The sequence below is a fragment of the Orycteropus afer genome, unplaced genomic scaffold (assembly GCF_000298275.1).
Source record: "Orycteropus afer afer isolate SDZICR_OR568_19922 unplaced genomic scaffold, OryAfe1.0 scaffold00432, whole genome shotgun sequence".
In the NCBI taxonomy this organism is placed as follows: domain Eukaryota; kingdom Metazoa; phylum Chordata; class Mammalia; order Tubulidentata; family Orycteropodidae; genus Orycteropus; species Orycteropus afer.
In genome coordinates, this window is record NW_006922019.1 from 287,813 (window position 1) to 310,051 (window position 22,239).

General features: G+C 39.1%; 1 protein-coding gene across 1 annotated transcript in view; it reads right to left on the reverse strand.

Annotated features, from left to right (window-relative positions):
- Positions 1-22,239, reverse strand: part of PPARG (peroxisome proliferator activated receptor gamma) — a 95,044-nt gene that overhangs the window by 16,142 nt on the left and 56,663 nt on the right. The window contains exons 5-6 of the mRNA XM_007954111.2: positions 16,522-16,721; positions 5,838-6,288 (exon numbers count right to left, since the gene is read on the reverse strand). Coding sequence (XP_007952302.1) covers positions 5,838-6,288; positions 16,522-16,721 — 651 coding nt within the window. The remainder of the gene's footprint in view (positions 1-5,837; positions 6,289-16,521; positions 16,722-22,239) is intronic.

Genomic DNA, 22,239 nt, shown 5'->3' on the forward strand with positions numbered 1-22,239 from the left:
CTCTATGAATAAAGAAGAAAATCAAATTTCTGTGAACTGGAAAAACCTGGGGTCCAGCTTATTTATTCTCATTTATTGCTCATATGTAGACTTCATTTGCAGAAACACACTTCGATAGGATTTGGTTTTTGTGATTTTAGAACTCAATCTCACTGCCATCGAGTCAACTGCGACTCATAATGACCCCTATAGTGTTTCCAAGGCTGTAAATCTTTACAGAAGCAGACTGCCTCATCTTTCTCCCATGGAGTGGCTGATGGGTTTGAATCACTGACCTTTTGATTAACAGCCAAATGCCTTAACCAATGCACCACCAGAGTTCTTTGATATTAGAACTGTTGTTGTTATGTGCTGTCGAGTCAGACCCTACTCATAGACCGCTCCTTGGGTTTCCGAGGCAGTATCACTACAGAAGTAGATTGCCCAACCTTCCTTCCGAGGAGTGGCTGGTGGGTTTGAACCGTCAGCCTTCTGGTTAGCAGTCAAGTGCCTTAGGCACTACGCTACCAGAACTCCTAAATGGTAAATCTTTTTTTTTTTTTTTTTTAAAGAAGTCTAAATTTATTCACAGGATTTTCTTTGCCATTATAACCACAGATATAAATTTTTATACCCTACAATGGCTGGCTGGAAGCTCTGGTGGCGTAGTCCCTAAGGCATTTGAGGACTAACCAGAGAACTGACAGTTCAAACCCACCAGCCACTCCTCGGAAGAAAGGCTGGGCAATCTACTTTTGTAGTGATACCACCTTGGAAACCCAAGGAGTCGTCACTATGAGTCAGATCCGCCTCAATGGCAGTGTGTTGCATTCGTTTGCACTATATGGGTGGCTTATATCTGGTAGCATAGTGCCTAAAGCACTTGACTGCTAACCAGAAGGCTGGCGGTTCAAACCCACCAGCCACTCCTCGGAAGGAAGGTTGAGCAACCTACTTCCGTAGTGATACTGCCTTGGAAATCCAGGGAGGGGTCGCTGTGAGTCAGGTTCAACTCGACGGCACATAACAACAACAACATATCTCCAGATATCTTTCATTGTTATAAGGATCAAATGAGATCTGGATATTTGCTACTGTGAATGAAGACAGTCTGCATAAGGCTGCAAGCATATGCTCACACAACATCTACATTTGAATGGGTACCATTTTTAATTTTCAGATAGAAAGCTGAAGTCTACAATACCTTTTAAATTGAATCAAGCTATTCTCAAAGATATTTCTTGACCAATTAATAAAATTTTTAGAGGCCTAATGAATTCACAGATTTTTAAATAATCTAGTTTATGAGAATCTTCACAACTGGATCAAAAAGCAACATCATAATAAATGGAGGAAAGGTTGAAGTTTTCAAGGATTTCATTTTACGTGCATTCACAATCAACACCAATGGAAGCTGCAGTCAAGAAATCAAACGACACTTTGCATTGGGCAAATATACTGTAAAAAAACCTCTTTAAAGTATTAAAGAGCAAAGATGTCACTTTCAAGACCAAGGTGTGCCTGACTCAAGCCATGGTATTTTCAATAGCCTCATACACATGAGAGAGCTGGGCAATCAATAAGGAAGACCAAAGAAGAACTGATGCATTTGAACTGTGGTGTTGGCAAAGAATACCGAATGCACTAGAAGAATGAACAAATTCTGTCTTGGAAGAAGTACAGCTGGGATGCTCCTTAGAAGCAAAAATGACCGTGTTGTCAGAAGGGACCATCTCTGGAAAAGGTTATGCTTGGTAAAGTAGAGGGTCAGACACAAAGGGGAAGATCCTCAACAAGAAGGATTAACACAGTGGCTGCAACAATTGACTCAAGCATGGCAATGATTGTGAGGATGGCGCAGGAATGAGCAGTCTTTTGTTATGTTGTACACAGGGTGGCTATGAGTCAGAACCAACTGGACGGCACCTAACAACAACAAAGCTTATGAGAAATCTAGTTAGAGGCAGTAATGGCATTTATTTTTCTAGATGGAACCACATTGCTGCTTCATGTGTCCATGACCTTTAAACAACATTGCTCATATAATTAAAAAAGCAAGAATTATCATGACTCTTTCTTGTTTGCCACCTTTTTGGTTAACAGCCAAGTGCTTAACTAACCTTTCCTAGTTAGCATATTTGACTGGCTTCTCTCAAATGCCTCCATTAGTATCTGTTGATATCTGTAGTGGGAATAACAACTACTATGAAGTATGGAAAGCAATTTGACAATGATGTAACAAACAGCTCAGTCATCTCACATCCATAGTCATCTACCCAGCAATTCCTCTTCTAGTAATTTAGAATGTGAAAATAATCTGAAATATGGACAGAGATTTACTTACGAGAATATGTGGTACAGCAAAATTTAGAATATATATTCAGTAATACACTAATCGTACTCTTTTTTTTTTTTTCCCTGACAGTGTCCATATTCTAGGGTAAACAAGGGGGCCCCTTAGGTAATAGGTGGCATCAGAGCTCCTGAAAGTCAAGGGAGAAAGTGGGGACTTTGGAACTATTACTTTCTGCTTTGTCCATGCCTAGGAATCTTAGTCCCGGGTGTCCTACACAATCACCTTTTACATTTCCTCCTCATGGCCTCTTCCCTTTTCTTGTCATTGTCATGACTTTTGGTTTCAGATCAAGGTTTCTGATCATCTTCTTCTTCTTGTTGGGTGCTGTTGAGTCATTTTCAACTCATAGTGACCCCACGTGACAGAGTAAAACTGCCCCATAGGGTTTGGTTTTCTTGGCTGTCATCTTTACGGAAGCAGATTGCCAGATCTTTCTCTTGTGGAACTGCTGGGCATGTTCAAACCATCAACCTTTTGGTTAACAGATGAGTGCTTAACTGCTGCGCCACCAGCACTTTTTTTTTCCTGATTTCCTTAGCCAACAGCAAACAATAGTACAATTTTAGTTCTGCTCTTTGTGTCCCAAAGATCTAGGGTCCACTCTGCTTTAGATCATGCAGCGGTCTGCCCATTGTTATTTCACTTAAGAAAAAAATAGGGCTTTTCAGCATTGATCATGAGGCTGGAGCAAAGGTGAGAGGATAGGGAAGAGTAATGGAAATTAGTATTTTCAAAACACTATGTGGGATGATGGGGGAAACTAAGGAAGGACATACTGCTCTCTAAAGGTGATTCAATAGGGAATAAATAAGCAAAAGGCCTTCATTGTTAATGCTTTTGTGACATGAGGGACATATAGTACCCACCTACATTTCCCACTTATGGAGGTTAGTGGGAATATGCTGGCCCACTTTTCGTGCATGCTGCCATTTGATGGGGGTCAGCATGAATCTGAAGAAACAGGTCTCATCCCACCAACCCCAGCACCTGAGACCACTTGAAACTACCATATTTGTCTTTATTGTTTTTTAATAGTAAATTATAAGCAACTTAAATATAACTAGGGAGATAATTTAGCATATAATGGCTCCTTTATAAAATGGAACATTTTGTGTCCTTAAAAATGGTGTTTCAAAGGATATATTATATACATATTCTGGCACATACCTTTTGGTATCGTTTTTGGTAGGAGAAATAGGCCTTTGTTAATCTCATTTTATTCTAAGGGCTGAGACCTTTACTTTTCACTTAAATCTTTCTTTACTCTTTGAATTATTATCTAAATGACCAGGTATTACTTTTGTTAAAAAAAAAAAAAAAAACAATTAATGAAAATTTTTAAAGAGTACATGGGAAAATAATGAAGGGAAAAATGAGAAATATAAAGATTGCTTATATCGTAGATTTGAGAAAAATATTAGACTGAAATATATCAAATATTACCAATTATTTCTCTACTTCTTATTCAAAGGAAAATATGTCTTAAAATATTAGGTAGTTAAAATGTATTAACTTCTTTTCTAGTCTAACTTTTTTAAATTTAATATTTTTTCCCCAGTAAACATCAAATGGAGTCTCATTTTTCTTTGCTGAAATAATCAAATATTTAAGAGGGTCAAGGGTTAATTTGCTTTTTTAATTGCTATTTTAAAAATCTCAAAAGAGGGACTGAACTTCTGTGAAAGTAGATTTGGTCAAAATATAAAACATGTTTTGCAGTGTATTTTGGTTATATAAAAACCAAACACCAAGAAGTCATTTTCAGATGAGTTAAAACTTAATAACGGACTTAGTCTCCTGAGCCAAACTATGCTGTATTATTCTCTATCTCCACCTTAGACATGTAAAGGACAGTATTTTGCACAGTGTGGAAATTAAGAGCACAGGCTCTGGACTCATATTGCCTGGGTTCATGATCCTGGCTCCAACTTTTACTGGACGTGTAACCTTGGGCAAGGGATTGAAACTTTCAGTGCTTTGGTTTCCTCATGGATAAAATGGTACTTGCCTCGTTGGATTGTTGTGAGGATTAAATGAACGTATATGAAGTGCTCAGAACACTGCCTGGCACAAAGTAAGTGCTTAATAAGTGTGTGTTGTTGTTATTATTACTACTACACTTTTGTTGTTGTTGTTATGTGCCGTCAAGTCAGCCCTGACTCATAGCGACCCCTCCTTGGGTTTCCGAGGCAGTATCACTACGGAAGTAGGATTGCCCAACTACTACACTAGGCACCTGATTTCAGAAGCGGTCTGCTCTCTAGTAATTAGATAACTAAGCATTGCAGAGTGGGTCATGCTATATACAATATAACGTGATATTATATAATATAGTGCGCAGAGCCCCTAAGGGGTGCAAATGGTTAATGCTCTTGACCACTAACTGAAAGGCTGGAGTTCAAGTTCATCCAGAGATGCCTCAGCTGAAAGGCCTAGAGATCTACTTCTCAAAACATCAGCCATTGAAAACCCTGTGAAGCACAGTTCTATTCTGACACATGGGGCACCATGAGTTGAGGCTGATTCCACAGCTACTGGTTTTATACATCAACATCTACAGAACCACTATCCCCCATATGTCAGACTTCAGCACAGAAGAGTAAAGAATACATAAAATCTCACCAGAAGACCATTTCAGAAATGAAAACTCATCATTTAAAAACTATTTCTACAGAGAAAGATGAAAGTAGAACTTTCTTCTACTCAAGTTGGACACATGTGAGAGGTGAATGGAAGCAGTATTTAGTTGGATTCTTACATCACATACTTGCAAGGTCAAAGACACAATGAGTTGTTAGATAACTCAATTTATCTTCCTGCAGTGTGTTCTTTGGTACTGACTGCATTCTTAGTCACAGCCAGTCACCTCACAAGGGTACTTTGGGATACTATCAGAGGAAACTATGAAGAGCAGGTAGAGATAGGTATGTATACACACACACACACACACACACACACACACAGGTACACACACACATATATACCTTTATTTTTGATATAGGGAAAGTATGTCAAGTAACATCTTACTGATAGTGGGGCAGGAGCACAATTTGACCCAAATCACTTGATAGAGCTTTCTATATGCAAAGCAAACACCATTTTAAACAAAGTTACATATGTCATTACTTCAATTAGGATTGGATTGGCCTTCTAAAAAGGAAAGGAAAAGGACAAAGGGAAATGTAAAAGTAAGGAAAAAGAAGAGGGCATTTGTCATTTTTTTTTTTCATGTTTGGATTTCACTGGATAAAAACAGTGAGAGGGATAAAGAAAAAGAGCCTGGGTTACCCACAGCCTTTACCTAGCAAACCTCTGACTTCTCTTCTAGTATTCAACATGTACAGTGACACGGTCACAGCCTTATGTCACTGGCATTTCCTGTTTGAAAACTGCAAGTATAGGGTGAAGAGGAACAGAGACCAAGACTAAGGAAAGTAAAAATTCTTTCAGTCATCACCACCATCCTCCCCTGTCTCATGGAAGATCAAAATATCAGTCTTACCTCCACTAAGAATAATGACAGCTATAAATATTGCCAAGTCGCTGTCATCTAATTCCAGTGCATTGAATTTCACAGCAAACTCAAACTTGGGCTCCATAAAGTCACCAAAGGGCTTCCGCAGGCTCTTTAGAAACTCCCTGGTCATGAATCCTTGGCCCTCTGAAATGAGAACCCCATCTTTATTCATCAAGGATGCCAGCATCGTGTATATTATCTCATGGACGCCATACTTCAGGAGAGTTACTTGGTCATTCAAGTCAAGGTTCACAAAACCAGGAATGCTTTTGGCATACTCTGTGATCTCTTGCACAGCCTCCACCGAGCGGAACTGACACCCCTGAAAGATGCGAATGGCCACCTCTTTGCTCTGCTCCTGCAAGGGGGTGATGTGTTTGAACTTGATTTTATCTTCTCCCATCATTAAGGAATTCATGTCATAGATAACAAATGGCTGCAAATAAAAGATGGAAAAAGTGGCTGAGTTGGAAGTTTCTAATTCAGAGCAAATGCCACCCCCATTCGGAAAACCATTTGTTTATACACATTTGCATCGCTAACTAAAAAGATTCTTTAAAGTTGAAGGCACTTAATAATGAGGAAATACTCTTATCTTCTAATTATTCATTCTAAGCATCTGCTGGGACCAAACATATTTCACCAATTTTGGTCTTTTTCCTTTCAACTTATATTGGACTACTTTTCCTATGATTGGCTAATAGTTTCAATTCTGTTGTTTGCAGAGTCCTTTATTGCTGATTTTTAAAATGATACCAAACCTATCATTTCTATTGACTTTCAATGGAATACATTTTTAACCTTATTTCCATAAAAAATCATTTTAGCAACTCAGGGTTAAAATGCCCACTTGAACATCAACAAAGTAATCTTGCAATTTAAGATGAAGTCATTTCAGATTGCAATAAAGTTTGCATATGAAATCTACTTAGCTATATAATAAATCAGTCTGAAAGCATATTAGATAATATTGAGCCAAGGAAATGTCTATTTCTTTCTTCTTTTTTTTAAAAAATGTTTTGGAAGCAATCAATTTCAGAAAGAGCAGATGTAAAGACTGTGGGTAAGCACTGCAGAAGGCGGTGAAATAAAAAAGGGATTTGAACTCCCTCAAACAAATATCTGTCCTTAAGTTTCAATCATACTTTCAACATTAACTCAGGTTTGCAGTAGACTACTTTCAAAAGCAACTTGTGTTAGACATGAAATTATCTCTTTTTTATTTCCCTGTATAGAACTAACCAACAATTTGTGGTCATGGTGAAATGCTCAAGGCTATTCTGAGAAGGCACAACGCTTTATATACATCAAATATACCGAAATATGTAAGGCGTGAAACCCCCAATCCTATTCAAATAGCTGTATACCTAAAAGCAGTGGAATGAGAGCTGAGGAGATCTGGGTTCTAGTTTTGAGCCTGTGCCTAACTAAGTGATTTTAAGAGAATCACTTATCTTCCCTAGGCCTCAATTTTCTTGAGGGAAGTGGATTAAATTGGGGGTTTCCATCTCTTCTTTTGTGGAAATTCTAGTTGCACTTTCCAGAAGCAGTATGTGCCTGTGTGTGTTTATGTGTATGTGTGTGGATGGTTGTACGTGAGTGCGCATATATGTGAATGTGCAGGGAGCTCTGGTGGTGTAGTGCCTAAGACATTTGACTGCTAACCAGAAGGTTGGCGGTTCAAACCCACCAGCCACTCCTCAGAAGGCAGATTGGGCAATCTACTTCTGTAGAGATACCACCTGGGAAACCCAAGGAGGGGTTGCTATGAGTTCAATCAACTCATGGCAGTGAGTTTGGTTTTTTTTGGATGCATACATGTATATACACTGAACAAGATACCTTTGATGGACTAAAAATAAAGTTTCTTGCAAGTAGAGATGCTGAGAATTGTCTCCTGAATTGCAAGAGGGAGGGAGTGCACTGTGTGGCCAGTTTCAAGACTCACTGGTTTGGAGATTCTATTAGCCATATGAGTCTATGATTTTAACCAAATTGCTTGGTCTGTTCTAAACTGGAGAAACTAACACTAATATTAAGGATTCTTTGGTAGTGGATCAATTTCCACAGTTGCGTATTATTCCAATACCATTTATTGGAGTTATTTTTGTTAGCAAAAAATTCACTTTTGTTAGCAAAAAATTCACTTCAATTGTATTGTTTAGTGAACCCCAAAGGAAGACAGCCATGATGACCCCAAGGCAAGTCTGCCTGGTGGCTCTAACCCACACTTTAAGGGAAGCAAGAGCACAGAGACACTACACATTTTCCTTTAACCAGCTGTGCTGACTGTGCTTCTTAGAAAATTTACTCCCCACCCCCTTCAGAGCTGATGTTATTTATTAATGGAAGAGAAAAGAAGGGCAGAGGGGATAGTCAAATCATATCGATGATAATTTATTGAGTTTCCCATCATAGTAGACTCTAATCATGACAGAAATTTGGACAGATAACGATGCTTGTACAGAACCTAGAGAAAATGTGGTTTTTGTCCTCCAGGAGTTTACAGTGTTTTACAATTTATGTTAGTGAAACACTGTCTGTCTTTCCTGTCATGAGAATATGATGGTGTGAGTACTGGTAAGTCTAACCGCACACGCACAGAGTACAAACACCAGGACTAAAATCATCGCCTCTTCACGGGTGGAAGAGTATACCCTGAACTGCCCACTTCAAGTTTCCGATGATCTTGTGCTCAGCCATTTGGCATCTTGGCACAGAACGTATGCACAGATTCTTTCACCTCCATGTAAGCAATTTATCTGGAACTGTGCCCTGATAAATCACCCTTGTGACTCTTCCTTTTACTTCCCCTGTCCCCTCATATAAAGCCCCAGGTTCCTGTTTTTGAAACTCTGTGATAGTTGAATACGGAGCATAAAGTCCTGCTAATTTTCTCTCCCAATTTAACAACAATGTAACTTTTAACCCCTTGGCAATCATGTTGGTCAGGATTTCCTGGCAGTAAACACTCAAGGACAGGGAAAGGAATCAGCAGTTCCACCATCAGCATTCTGAAAAAGCAGTGAGCTGGCAGAGAATCCTGGGTATTGACATGCAAATAAATACCAGGTAGTGCTCTTTGTTTTTCCTAGTTATATCTGATTATGCTGTTTTCACTATATTTCTGAAACCAGCATAGATTCTTTCAGCCTCCACGTGGCTCTATCAAACTGTATGAGGGATTAGACTCCATCTACTACCTTGAGATCTTTCCTTGCAAGCAATTCATCAATTCTGATACTGCACTTAACGTGCACATCACTTTCACATTTCACACTGGGACCTCCTCATCCTAAAGCTGGTGCCTTGCCTGCTTTACTGACGGCTCACCTGGAATTTGGGTAGAATTTGGAATTTATCGTGAATCTTTAATTTCATCTTGCACTCTTGGTAAAATACCCACATAAAATATGCTGCACTCTCATGTTTGTATTTTTTACAAAGTAAAGTGAAATCCTTACATTTTGAAATTAGCTTGTACAGTATCACTGATGACCTGCCATTATTGGAGGAGCTATGTCATTTTGCAATTTTGTCTTAATGATTCTATATTCAATTTGGGGCTATCAACATCTGTCTTCAGATACCACATCAAATGGCTAGATGAGCATGTCTTCAACAGGAAAGAAAGCTTAATTACATCTAGGCTATTTATCAGGGATGTGCCACGTTTTGTGGGGCTGAGATGTATACTATTGCTGAGGTCCTCTTTAAGGAAAATAAAGTATGAAGACAAAATTGTGTGGGTCCTTCCCAGAACCATGGAAGGGGCTCTGGGTAAAGGAATGGCCCTGAAGCATCCTTAGTTTCATGGTCAATCTGCCTCTGGCTGTTAAGATGCCTGTCCTTTCACATACTGGACAGATTAGATAAAGGTGAGAATGGAACGAAAAAACTGTACTTCAACACAATCCCTGCCCGGCTCTGCACCACCACTCCCTAGCACAAAGATGGTTTCTTTAAAGAGAAATCAGTTTTCTCTGGAGAGATACATCTAATGTAGTTTATTTTGATATCATATATTTTGAATTTCAAAATGCAGGTCTACATATCAAAGCCAGAATGGGATTAAGGCATTGTTTTATACAGGTGATTACATTTAGTTACTGATCTATTGCCTGCCTCTTCTGTATTAATACAGAGTGGGAGACACTAGCTTAAGGACAAATATAAAGTAGAACAATAAAAGTTTACTTTTTAAGGAGCTCTGGTGGCACAGTGCCTAAGGCATTTGACTGCTAACCAGAAGGTTGGCAGTTCAAACCCACCAGCCACTCTGCGGAAGGACAATGGGCAATCTACCTCCTTAAAGATTTACCCCTTGCAAACCCAGTGGGAGTTGCTATAAGTCAGTATGGACTTGGTGGCAGTCAGTTTGGTTTGGAATCTATTGGGGATATCCTGTTACTCTTCATTTTCTCTGACAGACTAGTGGGACGGGTCAAGGAAGACCCTTCCTTGTGCTGTTGAGTTGGCCCCGACTCATAGCGATCCCTCCTTGGGTTGCCGAGGCAGTATCACTACGGAGCTATAATAGGTGAAAGTTAATCCAAAATGCATTGTGATTTGGTTGTTTAACCTCTTTCTGGTTTCTGCCCCTATTGTTCCCATTTTCCTTTTGTTGAGAACCATGGGGTGACAGAACTGAAGGGGTCTTCAGAAATAATCTACACCACCATCCTCTGCCTAGGTATGAACAAACTGAGTCCAAGAGAAGTAAATTGACTTCCCAAAGTCAAACAGTTGTTTATGGCAAACCCTGAACTAGAACTAGATTTCCTGACTCCTGGTGGAGGGTTCTTTGCTTTTTCCCCCTCTCCTCCACTGGTTTGTGTTTCACTTCCTAACTTTTATCATTTTCCTTTTTTTTTTTTTTTTTTTTTAAAGAAAGTGAGTGTCTTGGGAGAAATTGTGGCTTTTATGCTGAAGTTCTTGTATCCTGAGATCTTGGAGGCAGTCTTTTGAACTATAAAATTTCTTAGAGGTGCTAGTCCAGTATTGTGTATGATAGAAGTTTGAAAGCCTATCAAATGTGATTTTGTTTTCCTACATGATTTAGAGATTTAAGGCAAACAAATAAAACTTAATAAGAATTATTCACACTCTAATAAGCTTGCACACAGCCATAGCTCTTAAAAGGCATCTATTGCTAGCCAAAAAGTTACTCAGCTGGCAAACAGCGGCATTGGCCCAATCATTAAAAAAAAAAAAAAAAGGCTTTTCTTCTTAATTCTATAAAATGTTATCTTTTTAATTTGTTGTATGAAAGAAGACTATTCAGATCTGTTTTATCTTTAGCTATTCCTGACAGCCCTGGCAATGAAAAAAAAATTGTTTTCCTTTATTAATATTGATATAGGAGACTGCTTCAGCACTTTCTTTGATTTCTACCAGAGTTCCTATGTCTCTTTTCTCTGAAGGCCTGCCTGGTATCTTCCTTCTACCAAAAAAACAAAGAATCACCAGCTGCCACTGAGTCAGCTCTGACTCCTGTGACCCCGTGTGTCAGAGTAGAGCCGTGCTCCACAGGGTTTTCTGTGGACAGGCCTTCCTTCTGAGCTGCCTCTGGGGGAACTGGAACCTCCAAACTTTCAGTTAGCAGCTGAGCACTTAACCGTCTGTACCACCTACATAAGGCTATCTTCCTTCTGAAAAAAAAAAAAAAAGGAAAAACACTAACCCACTGCCATCAAGTCAATTCGGACTCACAGCAACCCTCATTGGGTTTCCAAGGCTGTAAATCTTTACAGAAGTAGACTGCCTCTTCTTCCTCCCACAGAGCCTTACCTACTACACCACCAGGGCTCCTTATCTTTCTTCTGTTATTGTTGTTATGTGCCATTGAGTCCAGTCGGATGCCTAGCAACCCCTCCTTGTGTTTCCGAGGTGGTATTACTATGGAAATAGATTGCCCAACCTTCCTTCTGAGGAGTGGCTGATGGGTTTGAACCCCCAGCCTTCTGGTTAGCAGTCAAGTGCTTTAGGCACTGTGCTACCAAAGCTCAATTCCAACTCATTCAAGCTTTTCCAGACAAAGGGAAAAGAGACCAAGCTTTGTTTAGCTCTTAAGCATAGGATTTAAAAGGATAGGTATCTTTCCAATAGTTTAAATTACTAGATTGGATGGTCAATGTAAATTTTAGGTGCAAATTTAAATGGGTACAGAAATGCTTTCCGAAAAGTCTACATATCTATACTGGTTTTATTATTCATGAGTTCCACATTTTCTACTGTTTAGAATAACTATTTTTCACATGGTAACAGTTTGCTCTTACAAGTATGAAAACAGTGACTCTACATGTACCCATCAGAGCCAGCACGATGCTTTGGGACCCAAAGTCCAATAAAGCACAAATAAAAGCTGTTTCTTGTTTGTAGATAGAACGTAGCGAGGGCCTCACCGTCTCTCAGACAGGGTGTGAAAAGTTGGTAGGCACACCAAGGATTTTTCTATTTATTGTTTTATGACAAACTATGGCACTGAAAATGGTTTTTGAAACCACTCTGTTTATTTTCATCGGCAAACAAACATGGGATCATGTGACAATGATACACCCTGTGTGAACATCCCATAAGGATAATAGTCAAACACTGGGAACTTTCAAAGTCCATTCTGTTATCAAATTGCCTTCATGAAACAGAGCACACCAATTCAAGCAAATCTAAGGTTTTCAGAGCTCAGCAAGATCTCTTCAAGAAGAGGGCTTAGCTGGAACAAGCTATTGAAAGCAAAATAAGCTATGGGAGTCAGTTCCATGTTACGTGAGGGTGGGGAGTAGCTCTGGTGGCATAATGGTTAAAGCATTCAACTGCTAACCGAAAGGTTGACAGTTTAAACTCACCAGCTGCTCTGTGGGAAAAAGATGAGGCAGTCTGCTGCTATGAAGGTTTATAGCCTTGGAAACCCAGTGGGGCAGTTTTACTCTGTCCTATAGGGTTGTTATGAGGCAGAAATGACTCACTGGCAGTGGTTGGTTAAAAGACCTACTGAAGTTTATGGACAGCGCAAAATGTTAAGCACTCAACTGCTAACCGAAAGGTTGGTGGTTTGAACCCACCCAGAGAGCTGCCTTGGAAGAAAGGTCCAGTGATGAGCTTCTAAAAGGCTTGAAAACCCTATGGAGCAGCTCTACTGTCGGCCACATAGGTGTGAGTTAGCATCGACAGGACAGCAACTGGTTATAAAACAGCCTTTGCTCCTCAAGTTTCTTCCCCAGTGATCTGCCAACTCGTATCCCATATTTCTCCAGCACTGAGCCTAAAATTTCCAAACATTCTCTCAACATTCTCTTAGGTAAGACAGTGAAAAGTAGGACATCACATCCCAAAGATACAGTTAGAAAGATAGGAGGGAAGAAGGAGTGTCTAATCTACCTGTTAATTTTGAAGGTACAGGTGCCCCAGGGAGTGAGATACAGGAGAAGGAAGTTTTAATTGGGGAGGAAGAAGCGTTGGCCGGCATGGAGGCAAAAATTGGCATTGGGCCTGAGAGAGATTATCAGGCATTTGATAAAGGAGACAGAATAGGCAATGGTTAAATTGAGCAGTGAAGTTAATTTAAAGAATGGCTTCTCTAAGAAAGTAATTTCCTTTTCCAAAGGTCCTGAGTAAGTGGTCATCCACTATGCTGCTGAACCTCCCCCAGGTTTGGCCGAAACACTAATAGTGACCTCAGCTTTGAACAGGGTGCATAATGTGGCCCAAACTGCTCTACTGCACCAGCGGTAACCATTTTTTGTTTCACCTCCCCCATCCTCTCAAGAGTCCATACTTTTGCAGAACTTTGCTTATCAGTCGAGAGATCTTAACTTTCATAAGCCCCAGCCAAGAGATAACACAACACCCCTGAGATAGATGCTATCAAATGAATAACATGACCATGGTAGATAAAGAACAAATCTCTAGTCTCACTGGAAATGACATTTTGGACTTTTTCTCTCTCCGAACTATTTCTTTCCACTAGAACTTGATTTGATTTTGCAAGATAAGAAGAAAAGATCGCCAAACAATTCTATTTTGTTTAATCAGGGAATGGATTATTTTAATTTGACTCTGCCTCTCTTTCCTTTCCAGACCCTAACAAGAGACAATTCTGTCCCAGCCAGATCGTTAATGATGTCCAGTTTGGTGAGCAAATATTGGGCTAGTCAGAGGTCCTCTGCTGAAAGTCCAGAGTTTCAAAGGGCATAGCCCACAGCTTTTAATTCAATTAAGCAAACACAATCTGAGTAACTATTACGGGCAAAGCACAGTCCCAGTTAGTACAGGGGGAAAAAAAAACCTGACCAACTCTTGGCCTCTGAACTTGAGAAGCCCACAGTCAAGAATTTTGCAGCCCTTTCCCTTAAAATAGTTTAATATTTATCATTCCCACAAAAACCTCCAATTATCTTATTTTTAGCTCAGACTTATAGCCGAGGAGTCAACTGGAGTGAGGCTTACAGTGGCTTGAGCTCTGTGCCTTTCGGTAATACAGATAAAGAATATGCTGGTCACTCAGCGTAAATGTAAATTCTTGACTACTGAGTTTTTTTTTTTTTTTTTTTTTAAGATGGCTTCCTCCTATTTTCTGGAAACTATTAAATTGATTTTTCAAGCATGGATTGCAGGTCTGGATTGGGAAATAAAGAGAAGGTGAAAAGGCAATACCTGGAAATGAATTAGTCCTAGGGAAAACTATGAAATAAAAAGTTCACTTGAGGCTCTTTTCCTTTCTTCTATCCTTCCCCAGTTCCTGGCCTCTCAGCCTTCTGTTTCTTATCTTATACCAGCTCTCAGCAGGCTGTGGTAATCTGCCTTAAAATGTTAACCCCTGTAGCCGTGTCAGTATAGTTTTCCCTTTATTTCTCTATTTTTAAATGTTGATTTTCCGTACTTAAGTCAGCTATGCAGAAGACTTCAGTTATGTTTAAATGGCTATTTTTTTTCTTTTCATTTAATGAATACATAGGCTCCACTTTGCTAACATCTATATTCTGCAGCCCTGTGCATGCTGAAGACAGTAGGCCTGGTTTCTCTAATTCATAAAGAGCAAAGCAACACCAGAAACATTTCCTGCCTGAGAATATATTGGGATAGTAGAATGAGCCAACAATTCTTATTCTAAAAATTGATAAAAGTAAAGGATACTCAAAAGATTTTTCCCAGGTGAAGCTTTCCTAGGGTCAACGTCTCCCAGGCTCTTGTTAGCCAATAGGAAAGATGCGTGAGTGATGCTGGTCTCTAAGAGCACCAAGGGAACATCACACTAAGAATGCACTGGCCTAGAAGTCAGAAAGCCTGCTAGTCTTGATTCTTCCATTCTGCGTACTGTGTGATCATAGGGCAACCTCTCTGGATTTCAGTTTCCTCATCTTTAAAAAGAGATAATAGTAGCAGTAGTAGGATGGTCATGGGATCAAACATAACAGATGGGCAAGATTTTCAGAAGCTGTTAATAACTGGATATAGATAAAATATCATTAATGTATCATCAATCTCTCTTACAGACAGAAAACTTATTTTCCTTATTGGCATTTGGTTCTTTGTTTAACAATATTTCAGAGGAGTTTTTCTTTTCTGTTAGCTATTTCTACTCTCATGATTTAACTAAAGGGAAATAATAACATCTTGAGACAATCATCAAAATACATTAACAGAGTAATAAAAATTTCCCATATATCTGACCAGGAAAATAAAAATAAATGATTGTATAAAAGGGCTTTCAGGTTTGGGATGGTGTCTTTGGAATGTGTTCTGTGACTTTTACTACCCTAGAAGCATGCTACAGACAATTCTACTTGAAGCCAAACCCAGCCTGTAAAAAATAAGCTACAGACCTAAGACCCAGGTCACACTGCAAGCTGGTAGCAGAACTGGGACTAGAATGCAGGTGTAGTTTTGTTTTAACATAATTTCATATTGCTCTGTAAACTTCCTGTCAGGGAAGAGTTCTGTTCTTGGCAATCTTGACTCAGTAACAAATATTTTCTCTTTATCAAGGCACCCTTTCTGGGTTTTCTAAACTGTGGTAATCAATGAACCTACATTTGAGAATCCACTGGAGTAGCCCAGGCAACTCAGAGGCTGGCAGAAAATTCATATATATAATAAAAGGACAGAGTTTCCAGTTCCCTGGGAATAATCAATAGAGTGCTGGGATGAAACCAAGGTAATAGAGTATCTTCAAAGAAATTTTATGCTCCTTATTGAACCTCATAAGCAGTAACTCTAGTCGTTCTCCTGAAAGATAAGTTAAAAAAGAGGAAAAAAAAAAGTGTGACCAAAATATTGTTTCTCAGGGCCCTTCCCTGAGAAAAGTAGGGCCACTTGAATGTTGTGGCCAGTCATTTTAATACCAAGATAAGAGTTGGATTCCTGAGAGAGGATGGTAGGATAAGGGGCTTGAGTTCATTTCTGTAAAGTTAAGATGACCTGTACATTCTTGTCCTATTCTCAAAGGTTTTATTAGAGGAATGTGGAGGACGGTTTCCCTTTTCAAAATAATGTTTACTTATTCTATCTGGAAAAACTCCTTGTGTTTCAGATTCAGCCTGCAACATGTAGCAACTGATAGCTGAACAGAATTCTGCATGTGTATAAGTAGCACAGTAAATCATTTACTCAAAGGAAAAACAACAACAACAAAACCCAGCCTCCCAAACCAAGACAGTAGAAGAGAACTAACTGATTTGTCTGTTGTCTTTCCTGTCAAGATGGCCCTCGCCTTTGCTTTGGTCAGCGGGAAGGACTTTATGTATGAGTCATACAAGTGCTTGGCCAGGGACCGGAGATCAGCAGACTCTGGGTTCAGCTGGTCGATGTCACTGGAGATCTCCGCCAACAGCTTCTCCTTCTCGGCCTGTGGCATCCGCCCAAACCTGATGGCTAGGGAGGAAGAAGAATGACAGGATGAATTACTGAATTACTGCCTAGTTCCCACATAGTAAAAGCCCTCCTCCCCTCCACTCATCTGAAGTTCTGGTTTCCACCTGCAACTTTGCTCACGTTTTTATTTCACAGCAGTAGTCCAGACTATCAATAAAAGTTAATTATTCACTTTTTTAATTAAAAAAAGTAATTCAGGATCCTGCCAGGAGGGTGGAAGGATTGAAGAGTTTAGCAAAGAAAGGCAACTATATTTACTTAAACGTGAAATAATTGAGAGCCAGTTTCTACTCACCCCTCAAGACCCAATTCGAATGTCACCTTCTTTACTAGGCTTTCCTAATTTCCTAAACAGAAAACGGGAAACCATCTTCCACTTCTTAATTTTTCCTTCCCTATACTTACATAATCCTTAGTACATTTATAGTAGTTTTTACATTGAACTGTAATTATTTATTTTACACGTCTATTTATCTCAAGGAGCTCTGGTGGTACAGCGGTTAAAGTATTCAGCTGCTAATCAAAAGATCAGCAATTCGAACCTACCAACCCCTCTGTGGGAGGAAGATGAGGCAGCCTGCTTCCATAAAGATATATAGCCTTGGAATCCCTATGGGGCAGTTCTACTCTGCCCTATAGGGTTGCTATGAATTAGAATCCACTCAATGGTAGTGGTTATATATGTACTTGGTATTTATTCCACTTTGGAACGAAGTCCCTAAGGCTAGACAGTACCTTTATCATCTTATTTGCATCCCCAGCACTTGACAAAGTTAGGCACTAAAAAAGGCAACCATTTCCATGAATTCAAGTAAAAAATTATACAGAATTCAAAGTTGCACAAAACACAGGCTTGCTTCCCAGGGGGCTTGGTGCAATCAGTTTTGTCCCTATTCTAAAGAAATATGGGTGGTGCTTTGTCTCATGTGATTGGGCCAGAGAGTTCATTAAATGTAAATTTAATGAACAGAATTCATACTCATCCCCATTGGATAATCCACTGGGGGACTATCACTTAATGGTGTTTTTTCACAAAGATAATTTGCTTAATATTTGGCTTGTTTTGGGGTAAGGAAATGTGAAAGTTGAAGAAAATGAAAGGAAGGAAAGAAGGAACGAAGAAAGGTAGGCAAAAAGAAACACTTAAGAGAGGTTAGGTGAGGCCTGTCGTCGTTGTTACGTGCCCTCGAGTCGGACCCAACTCATAGCGACCCCTCCTTGAATTTCCGACGCAGTATCACTATGGAAGTAGATTGCCCCGTCTTCCTTCCGAGGAGTGGCTGGTGGGTTTGAACCATCAGCCTTCTGGTTAACAGTCAAGTGCCTTAGGCACTATGCTACCAGAGCTCCCCCCAGGTGAGGCCTAGGTTGGAGAAAAATAATGTTTGTTACTCTTTCAACTCAGACATGTTTGTTTTCCTCCCTAAAAGAATTATCTGCAAAATATTTTGAGTAATGCTACTTTGGGTACAAATTTCGACTACCTGCCTTTTCCTATAATGACGATATTTAAATATCATACCCAATATTTTTCCATGCATAACTCTATCATTACACTTACCATGTAGAATCACAGTGATGTGTTTTTATGATAGCCTGCCTCCCTTTGCTAGACTATAAGCCCCTTGAGGGTCGAGATTGTACGTTCTTCATTTATATCTCCAGTACTTGGTGATGCTCAGTAAATGGTGTTGAATACAGGAATGAAGAGATGGATGGTTCCTTGTTATATGTTATTATGCTAAAGGTAGAATTTCTACCATAAGACATAAAAGCACATGAAAACACTTGCATCTTAGTGAATTTTCCTTTGGATTTGTGAGAGAAGAGTCACAAATTCATATTTTCATGGCAGTTGACCCTATCTAAGCTTCTCATGAACCAGTGTAACTATTGTGTTGTATGGGCTTCCTTAGGAGCCTCTGCACTTACAAAAAGAGGAAAGTTAGAGAAGAAGGGAATCATAGCCCTGTTATGATTCCTTTAAATGAAACTGGACTAGATTTAGACCCTTTTGGTGAGTATATCCTCTGCAAATGACCCCGTTAAATAGAAATCTTTCAATTAGACAATCCTTAAACATTTTTAAAATCTTGTTTCTCTATGCCATTCTCTCTTTTTTGTTTCACAAGGATGCAAAATGGTTGCTTACTTTCTTATTTATTGATGAATGCCTTCTGCTCAAACTTAAAACAAACTGTGAATTTTTATAAAATGAAGTCCCCCTCAAAGACTAAATCTTATGAACAAATTTTCTGTATTATGAAATGCTCAAGCTGCAAATTAGGTTCAATAAACCATCCATATACAACTAACTTTATGGCAGATTTTAGCATTTTTACATACCAGACTCATAAAAGGGATGGAAATCACATCCCATTTGGTTGGACTAAATTTTCATAAATAGAGTTCTGAAGTTGTAAAGGAAATAAAATTTATTATTTTTATGCATTTTCAAGATATAGAAACCCTATTTTTTTTCTGTTGCTTTTGAGTCCCATGTGCTAGCACCTGTCTCCCTCATGACATTAAATGAGATGAAGCACAGAAGTACTGAGCAGTGCCTGGCACACAACAGTGTGTAATAAACATAGCTTTCATTACTGTGTACACAGTGGTCTAGCTCAACCAGGGGTACTGTGGGCTATAGACCACAGTGGTAGCCATGGCATACTGACCTAGATTCTTCCCCACAGACATGATAATAAACCCTAAAAACTTAATCTGTCTACCTGTGTGTCTATCTATCTATCTTTAAATTGTTTAGGGCATAACATGTTTTAGTTAAGTAATTCATTGTGTGTGTGTGTTAATATATAAATAATGAAAAACTTGCCATTGTGATCATTTTTAAGTGCACAGTTCAGTGACATTAATTACACTCACCATGTTCTGCAACCATCACCACTATCTGTTTCCAAGAGTTTTTCATGATTCCAAACAGAAACTAAGTACCTCTTAAGCAATAACTCCCCATTCCCTCCAGGCCCTGGAAACCACTTTTGTCTCAATGCATTTACCTATTCTAGGTATTTCATACACAGGGATCATACACTTAAATCCTTTTGTGCCTGACTTATTTCACTCAGCATAATGTTTTCAAGCTTCTTTCATGTTGTGGTATGTATTAGGACTTCATTTCTCTTTATGACTGAACAATGTTCCATTGCATGTTTATACCACATTCTGTTAACCCATTCATCTGTTGATGGACACGTGGGTTGTTTCCAGCTCTTGGCTGCTGTGAATAATGCTGCTATGAACATTGGTGTACAAGTACCTGTTTGAGTTTCTGCTTTCAAGTCTGTTGGCTATATATCCAGGAGTAGAATTGCTGGGTCCTATGCTAGTTACATGTTTAACACTAAGGTAATTCTTGAACCTAGGCTTCCACCCATTTAGGTGAAGAATCTGAGATCAAGAAGAGGGAAGTATTCTCCCTTTAAAGGTTATGGAGGTTAGTGTGTTGTTTCATGAAAGACTGAAAGTTAGAGCTTAGAAACAAGGTGAATGTTTGAGACTGGGGATCAGAAATATAAAGGCTAGAAGGAGTTGCCTAAGAAGCCCTGATGGCACAGAGGCTAAACACTCGGCTGCTAACAGAAAAGTCAGAGGTTTGAACTCATCAGCCACTCCTCAGGAGAAAGATGTGTCGGTCTGTTTTCTTAAAGATTACTACCTCGGAAACCTTATAGGGCAGTAGTTCTACATTGTCCCATAGAGTTACTATTGGAATGGATTTGCCAGCATGAGTTTTTGTTTTCTTTTTTATAAGAGGTTGTGATGAGTTAGAATCGACTCTGCAGCAACTAATAACAACAACAACAAGTATGCCCATGTATCAGCATATTTTTTCAAAAGTTCCACCACTGCTTGTTAATCTTAAAGGATTAAAGGACAGAAGGAAAATCCTCCATGTATTTACTATTAGTCATTGAGCAAGAACTTTTGGCTCTTCTGGAAGGCAATGAAAAATACACTACACTTGAAGTTACCAGGAAGTCTAGTTTCAGCTCAGTGACAAACTAGCTATGTGACTAAGAAAATGAGTTAACTTTTCAGGTCCTCATTTTCCTTATCTATAGACTGAAAGAGTTGAAAAAAGTCTAAAGTTTCCTTCCTTTAGTTCTAAGTTTAGCTCAAAATCCCACAAATCCCTATAGCACACAGTATTGGGACACAGTCTAAGTTCTCTTTTTTCAAAAAAAAATAATTGTCTAGTCTTTGGGGCCCTAAGAAAAAACACATTCCACTTTTCTACAGATCTACATCTATGTCTGCAGATCTTTCATCTGTTACCCAAAGCAACTGGCAGAATACTGCATTCTGTTTCATATTTGGGATAATTAATTACCTACAGACAATTCATGTACCTTGTTAAAAAAAAAAACAAAAAACTGTCAGTATCAATCAGTATGTACCTTTCAGGAAAAATAAGTTTGATGAATACCCATTTATTTCTGGTTGTTGTTGTTATGTGCCGTCGAATCAGACCCGACTCATAGCGACCCCTCCTTGGGTTTCCAAGGCAGTATCACTACGGGAGTAGATTGCCCAACCTTCCTCTGAGAAGTGGCTGGTGGGTTTGAACCGCCAGGCTTCTGGTTAGCAGTCAAATGCCTTAGGCACTATGCAACCCACAATATCCTTTCTACTGGACTCAATGCCACTCATTATTAGCATGGGACAGACAAGAGTCAGCATTGTGTATTTAGTACTAATATTACTGAGCACACAAACTCCAAGCATGCGGAATATTTAGATAGCCTGCATTTTAGATCTGGGCCCCCCACAACAATAAAACACCTACCTAACTGTAGGAGCATTAAAAACAAATGAGACTTAATTACAAAGATTAATTAAGGCAGACTTGTAAAATAGTAAGTCAACAGAAAATAGAAGAATGAAGTATGTTGACTCTTACTAAGATATTTTTAGTTTTCATAATCAAAAGGGTATTTATATCTCATGATCAGTATTTCCATTTTTATATGTTTATTTTACAGTAGCCGTTTCATGTATAAAGACTTGCACAAAGCTGTTGCTTTGCATAAAGCTGTTGCCAGTAAGTTATGCTTTTCCATCTCTCTTTCTTGAGGAAAAAATGTGTGCGTGGTGAGGTTTTGCAGGATTTGGCAATCTAGTAACTATCATTTTCTACCTCCTCATAAAACAAGGAACAGCTTAACAATTTAGCACTAAGATATCCAACAAGTTAGTTTTATGTAGGGTTAGCATTTTTCAAACAATTCCTAGAGGGTTAAATATTTGTTTAGGTTTCTTTCCAGAGTTGAGATAAGCAAAAGCACCTTCCAGCTCAAACTCTGATTCCCTATAGTCTTACCTGATATCACTTAATTAATTTATTGAACACCTGCTCCAAGACGTTGTGCTAGACAGACAGAACCATGAAATACAAAGACAAAAAGGACCTGTCTAGTTGTTGTTGTTGTTAAGTGCCGTCGAGTCGTTTCCGACTCATAGCGACCCCATGCACAGCAGAACAAAACACTGCCCG